This window comes from Sinocyclocheilus anshuiensis, unplaced genomic scaffold (genome assembly GCF_001515605.1).
Source record: "Sinocyclocheilus anshuiensis isolate Anshui unplaced genomic scaffold, SAMN03320099.WGS_v1.1 scaffold702, whole genome shotgun sequence".
Classification (NCBI taxonomy): Eukaryota; Metazoa; Chordata; class Actinopteri; order Cypriniformes; family Cyprinidae; genus Sinocyclocheilus; species Sinocyclocheilus anshuiensis.
Genome location: NW_015548184.1, coordinates 196478 through 203970, shown reverse-complemented (window position 1 = coordinate 203970; position 7493 = coordinate 196478). Strand labels below are relative to the sequence as shown.

Here is a 7493-nt window from a genome sequence, read left to right as displayed (position 1 = left end):
TTTTATTTTTTTATTTTTTATTGCCAATCAGTTTTTTTTAATTCCTTGACAGGGAAAGAAAAACATGTGAGATGTAAACTTGGAATTATGAGAAAAAATTTTATTCCGAGTTTACATCTTGCAATTTACCTTTTTTTTCTCTCAGAACTGTGAGGGAAAAAGTCCAAATTGTGAGATGAAAAAGTCACAATTACCTTTTGAATTTTTAAATTCCTTGGTGGGGAAAAAACTGAATTACAGAATTGTTAGATAAAATCCGATTTCACTGAAAAAAGGACAGAATTGCAAGATATAAACTGTCTGAAAAAAAATGTCTGAGCTTATCTCTCGAAATTCTGAAAAAAGTCACAATTACCTTTTTTATTTTTTCAAACTGGTGGAAACAGGCTTCTGTAGAAAACCATTTTAACTTTAGTTAAAGTTATAAATTGAAATGGAAACATGGAATATGTAGTTACCAGTGCCAGACTCCCACTCACAGACAAACATTGAGGGATGAAGAAATGACAGTCTTGCTTAAAACAAGTGTTTATTTGAATCCCAACATGTACATGACTTTTCATTCCACCCTGTGTTGTGCTTCCTGTCTTTGCAAGTTTAATAATGAACCAAATGAGAGATGTAGATTTAACATTCTTATTTTTGTTATATACTGTATTTCAGACATTCTTGTGTATGTGGTGTATAGGAGCAAAAAAAAAGATTTTAAATTGCAGATATTTATGTGCTGGTGCTCCACTGTACAGTAGCTTGTATTCGCATGTCTATAGTTATATACCTGAAGATAATGTACATAGCGATGCCATTTTGACTACAAGCACCTGACTAACAGCAGTTGTGACATTTCGAGCAATGTACCGAGATGCTTTTGAAGCTTTTCTTACTTGCACAAGCACAAGAGAACTAACAAAACTGAAAAGGTTTAGACTTGTTTTACGCTGATGTCGGAAAACAGACACTCGGCATTAGAAAGCAACACAATAATAGACCTTTTACACGGCTCACGTTACTCCATATGATCATGTGTGTGGACATTTTCTATACATGCACATGTACATATTTATTGAAATCATCGTGGTGTAATAGGTTTTAAGCATAAGGTCTGTTACTGTAATGCTTGTTTTTTTTTTTTCGGAAAAAGTAATCAAAACATGTTGCTCTAATCACTGTAATAGTCAAACTTTTATGCTTGTACTTCTGCTGTTCTCCAACTGCAGTTAAACTAATAAACTAAAAGTACCAGTTGCTGATGTGTCTAAACCTTTAATTTTTACTTTAGATATTGAAATAATATCCAATGCGTGTTTTCAGATCGACAATTTTATTATTCTCTCAATGCACATTGGCATATTAAGGTGATTTGAGTTTAGATTAAAAAACTAGCAGCTTGTCCAGATACTCAATAAACACACAATGCAACTCAGGACATTGTAAAGTCTAGATGACTGTAGGCAATATGCACAATAACTCAAACACAAACACACACATGATTAAAAACAAGTGAAAATCATTAAATATCAAATAGATACTGATATTTAATTATCACTTGGTTATCAAGCAGAAATACTTTTAATACATTTAAAACAACTGAACTAATATACATCACACAAACACACTTTATTATTGCTAGTTCAAGTTTGCTTCTCTCCAAAACACTTAACTTGAAGATTTAAGTGCATGGAAACCATTTCAAAATGATAGTTCCTGTCCTGTGTGTGAATATTCACTGCCTTAAAGGGACAGTTCATCCAAAAATGAAAATTCTGTCATTTACTCCCTCTCATGTCTGTATGAACCAGTGTTAATTTCGTTGACGAATAATTTTCGTCAATGTTCGTTAGCGACATTTTTTTCACTGACGACAACGAGACGATAACAAACTAAAACTCTTTTTGAATGACAAAAACTATGACGAAAATATATTGACATTTTCGTCAACGAATAAAAACTAGACGAAAATGTTAGGGAGGGACAATTTGGGAAGAGATTCATTCAATTTCAGAACGAATCTGCTGCGTGGTTCGGAGGTTAGATGCGTACATTTGAGCCGGCGGGACATAAGCTAAAATACACTTGCTGCACGTCACATAAAATTTTCAAAAATGTCAATATGTGGGAGTAAGAGAAGAGCAGACATATGGATAAATCTGACGACGCAAGAGAGAACTCAATTCGGTCCGGTTTTCAAAGCGCAGACACTGAAGCATACACAGAAAGCGCGTCTCTCAGCGCGCGATTACTCTTTTGCGTCGCATGAACGGAGAATTACACATAAAATGATGTTGAATTGTCCGTTTTGATGAGTATTCACGTAAACAGTTGATTATGTCTTAAGTGAATGTAAACGGTAGGGAGAACGCGTATCAGTACATTGCATCCATAGCAGCTGTGCATTCGGTTTTAAAGGGACAGCAGACAATTTTTTAAGCCTAGCCTTTAGTTGCAATTGTCCGAGTCATTGATGTTAATCAAGCAACGAAAGAAAGACAGAAAATCACTCACTGCTCTTGACTGAAAAACTTTAGTAGCCCTAAAGATTAATCTAAATTTATTTACAGAAATAAATACCGTATTGACCCGAATATAAGACTGTTTTTTTCTTGGAAATACATCTGAAAAAACGCGGTCGTCTTATATTCAGGGTCTAGACTTTGACATGTCAATAATACACCCACAACAATAGGTGGCGCCAAATACGCATAAAACGAGTGTGCCATGAAATACGTAATGTAATGCGTGTTGTAAAGATCGCGAGTAAAAACAAAAGAAAACCTTACAGCTGCATGAGTCGTGACTGTCACTTTAGCCTGATGGGACCAAACTCCCTTTGTGATTTTAAAACGTAAGACAGTACCCAGATTTGAAGACTACAGTAAGATTTAACTTCTACTGTTAATAAGATTTTGGTAGGCTACTATTAGATGGATAGCCTAAATGTCCTAATTCAGATGGGCTACTTTTTTTTTTTTTAATGGTATATCAAAAAGTGTATATTTTTTAAATGTGATTGTTGGTACATTTTACCAGTTTTTACCATACTTTCAAAACAAAAATTAAAATAGGAAAAATATGCAATATGAAAATAATTGAAGACAAAATGTGTTTTACTGAGAAAAAACAAGATTTGGTTTTTAAAAAGCCTTTTTCCAAAAGGTACATCTGGAAAAAGGGGGGTCGTCTTATAATCAGGGTCGTCTTATATTCGGGCCAATACGGTATGTCTTGCTTGAAAGAATGAATAATATGGTGAACAAGTTGCTATAAGGAATGCATAATTAGCCTGTATAACCATTGGTATTTCATTAAAAAGAATACCATATTCTTGTTCTTTATGAGAAGTGGTTTTATTTAATTTTAACAAAGGCATGTTGTGCGTCACCGCAGTTAAATCGGTGTCTATCATGACAAAACCTTAATATCAAACCTATATATCAAAATTTGCTGTCAAAATTAACACTGGTATGAACCTGTATGAACACAAAAGACTTTCTTTTTTTTTTTGTCAATACAGTGAAAGTCAATGGGGTCCAATGTTGTTTTGGACTTGACTGACTTGCATTATATGGACAAAAACATTTTTCAAAATATTTCTTTTGTGTTCTGCAACAGTTGAAATCCCTTTAAGTCCGCACCAAATACCTTGTGTCAGAAATGATTGATCGTGTGAAACATTCCACAGTGCGCTTACGAGTTTTTAGTGACGTTTCTCTTCCCATAGCAATGCAGCCTAGTCGGCTTTCTTACGGAAAGTCATTTTGTCTTTCGTCTCCTGCAGTTTCTCAGAAAACAAATAGGAAAAATATGCAATATGAAAATAATTGAAGACAAAATGTGTTTTACTGAGAAAAAACAAGATTTGGTTTTTAAAAAGCCTTTTTCCAAAAGGTACATCTGGAAAAAGGGGGGTCGTCTTATAATCAGGGTCGTCTTATATTCGGGCCAATACGGTATGTCTTGCTTGAAAGAATGAATAATATGGTGAACAAGTTGCTATAAGGAATGCATAATTAGCCTGTATAACCATTGGTATTTCATTAAAAAGAATACCATATTCTTGTTCTTTATGAGAAGTGGTTTTATTTAATTTTAACAAAGGCATGTTGTGCGTCACCGCAGTTAAATCGGTGTCTATCATGACAAAACCTTAATATCAAACCTATATATCAAAATTTGCTGTCAAAATTAACACTGGTATGAACCTGTATGAACACAAAAGACTTTCTTTTTTTTTTTGTCAATACAGTGAAAGTCAATGGGGTCCAATGTTGTTTTGGACTTGACTGACTTGCATTATATGGACAAAAACATTTTTCAAAATATTTCTTTTGTGTTCTGCAACAGTTGAAATCCCTTTAAGTCCGCACCAAATACCTTGTGTCAGAAATGATTGATCGTGTGAAACATTCCACAGTGCGCTTACGAGTTTTTAGTGACGTTTCTCTTCCCATAGCAATGCAGCCTAGTCGGCTTTCTTACGGAAAGTCATTTTGTCTTTCGTCTCCTGCAGTTTCTCAGAAAACTTGTCTTTCGTCCCAGAGAAGCGCTCTTTGGTCTCCTCTATTCGTTCTGAGACCAGTTCTTTGGTTTCCTCCATCTTCTCTGAAAACCTCTCCTTTGTCTCCTCCATTTTTTCAGTCAGTCGTTCCCTGGTCTCTTCCATTTTGTCTTGAAGGTACTCTTTAACAGGAGGAGGGGTGGAGAGGTATCCATGTTTGCGGAGATACTGTACAGACAGGGACGTGCCGCCCAGTGTAACGGTGTATCGTGCAGGAGTAGCGAGCTGTAACCAGATAGACAAAATGATAGAATACCATTTAACAATGATTAATCATATACCATATCAGATAATCTTAGGTTTTTTTTTATATACCTTATACATTGCATAGGCTGTGAGTGCATAGCCACCCTGGGAATCTCGCAAAATTCCCACCATCCAATCCGGTAAACCGATGAACTCCAAAAACGGGACCAGATTCACCCCTCTGCAGAGAACACAGCACAATAACATGTCATTATGTATCCTTGCACGAGAGAGATGATTTGCTTTTGTAACCTTCAAGTGTTGTTTGTATAGCAGTAGTTGACTGTCCAGATGACGCTGCTAAAGCTTGTCTGACCTGCTGAAGCTCAGACGGACTTTATCTGGAAAAACTCGACCTCTCTGCCAGCCTCACCTTAATGCCAGTGCGCTTAGTCTGTATGCTTTGATCTCTGAAGCAAAAGCACCTCAATTCATGTAGTTTACTGAATTCAGAAGACAACAAAGCAACAGGTATAATGAACTCAAATACATAAGTAACTACATCCTGTTCAGAAAGCTACATTAATTGCATGATGCACAACATATTGGTACAATATTGGTTATCAGATTTTTTTTTATTATTTATCTTCTGCATTTCATTAACATTACCCTTGTTGTAGGGCTGCACGATATATCGAAATATCGCAAATGTAAATACCGCAATATGCATATCGCAAGGCCGTGCGATATCTGAATAATTTTAATAATAGGCTACTTAAATCAAAACGTTGCAAAAGGTCAAAGTTTTAGTTCGACGCATATAGCAGAGAATTGCTTTGACGTTAAAAAGAGTTAACTCCAATAAGTTGCAGAAAACAACTCTTTGCCGTCTCGTCTTGCTGTCCGACACTCACACCTGAAGCGCGCGCACAAGCCGCATCTCGCGCAGCGTCTCTTCCGTTCTGCCACACACGTGCAAAGCGCGCGCACACAGAGAGACACATTTCAGACGGCGCGCGAACACCGAGTTGATTCGTCTTTCGCATCTCCTCATGTTTGAACAGACAGAATTATGTCAATAGTACCCGTCTCGACGATCATCCTCGTAAACGCAGTCGGTTATGTTTTAAATGAATGTAAACATCTGAGAAAGAAATCGGATGTGTATCATTATACTGGATCCGTGCAGTAGTTTTAAAGGGACAGCAGCCTATAAATACGTGCTGCTGAATATGTCACTAATGTTAATCAAACAACAAAACAGCTATAACAAAGATGAATCTAAATTTAATTTATACAGTGAACACTATGCAGTGTTATTTTACACTTAATTATTACATTTCTGTACCTGAATACTACTGTTTATATTATCTATGCTTGTAAATTGTGTATTTCTTCTTTTTCTTTCTTTTTTTTTACTGACTGTTCACTTGCCTTTAATCATGTTTGAACTTTCTCTATATAATTTAAATTTTTAAATATTTTAAAATATAACAAATTTATTTTACACACTTTAAGCAATATCGTATCGCATATCGAATATCGCATTTTTTAACAAGGTATCGCATAACGCATTTCTTCAATATCGCACAGCCCTACCTTGTTGTCATCTAACATTGTTAAATTGCTTTAATTCAAGTTAATCTAATAATAACACTGTTAAATATCATATTTAGCAAAACTACAAATTTAATTTATTTTTGTACTGTACTTTATAATATTGTAATGACTGTAGTTTTCAGTGTTTTGTTTTTAAATTTAATTTTTTTTTGGGGGGGAGAAAATAGTGTATCATTTTAATATCAGCTATTTATCGACCATTAAGTGAAAATAATTTAGACCAAAATAATTCATGAAAATAATTATCAGCAGAATTATCGCTAATTAACTGTCCATTTAATAAAGAAGTGTGGTCTTTTAGGGTCTGTGCTTCCAAAAGGTAAATCTTTGTGAAACACAAAGATGCAAAACTAAACTCTAAATTAAATCTAATATGTAAATGGCCCTAAATTCTTAAAATAAAACACTGGACTAGAAAACAAAAATCAGAACGAGAACTGACAAGCTGAACAAGTCCAAATAGAAGCAGAACATTTTTAAAGAGCAGGTCATATGGGTTTTTGAAAAAATATCTCTTTTGCAGTTTATAATGTAGCTATCCTTAAATGAAAACAGTCTGCAAAGTTGTTAATCAAAAAAGTGCATGATAAAGATATTGTCTCTCAAGAGAGTCGATTCTGAATCGCCTTAACGAGTCGTCATATTTTCGAATCTTTTGCCTGTTACCGGTATACTTCACTGGGTAACACATTTGCATAATCCCCGCCTGCCCGAGAAATACGAACAGAGTCTGACCTGCCCACAAACACTTCCGCTAGTTAGTGTGTTTACATCATGTTGAGAAGACGCTGTGTTCAAGGATACCACAGAAATACAATTCGAACCTTTTGTTGTGTGCATGTCATTTTACTGAGGACTGCTTCTCTAATCTTGGCTTTTATCTTCGTCGGCTTCAAATCTACTTTATTTGGACTAACAAGCTCTCCGAACCCCAACCTGTAAATACGACTGATACGTTACGTTTACATTTTCAATTGAGTGCTCAAAATATCAAGTTTTTTTGCTAATATGTGATGTATACCTAGTGCAGCTTTAGGTTTCCAGGTAAAACACAGTATTACTGTCTTACTGAATAAATTGTTCTGATAATTCGCTGTGAACCCACTATTTCCTAAGAATGTGTTGATTAATG

At 35.1% G+C, this 7493-nt stretch overlaps 1 protein-coding gene across 2 annotated transcripts in view; it reads right to left on the bottom strand.

Moving 5' to 3' along the window:
- Window positions 1-3546: 3546 nt before the first annotated feature.
- fam210ab (family with sequence similarity 210 member Ab) overlaps window positions 3547-7493 on the bottom strand; it is a 6543-nt gene continuing 2596 nt past the window's right edge. Inside the window, exons 3-5 of one of the 2 annotated variants that reach the window (XM_016507916.1) lie at window positions 4871-4982; window positions 4502-4780; window positions 3547-3769 (exon numbers count right to left, since the gene is read on the bottom strand). In XM_016507916.1, coding sequence (XP_016363402.1) covers window positions 3728-3769; window positions 4502-4780; window positions 4871-4982 — 433 coding nt within the window. In that variant the 3' untranslated portion in view covers window positions 3547-3727. Of the gene's footprint in view, window positions 3770-4278; window positions 4781-4870; window positions 4983-7493 lie in introns of those variants that run through there. The other variant, XM_016507915.1, reaches the window with a different exon arrangement.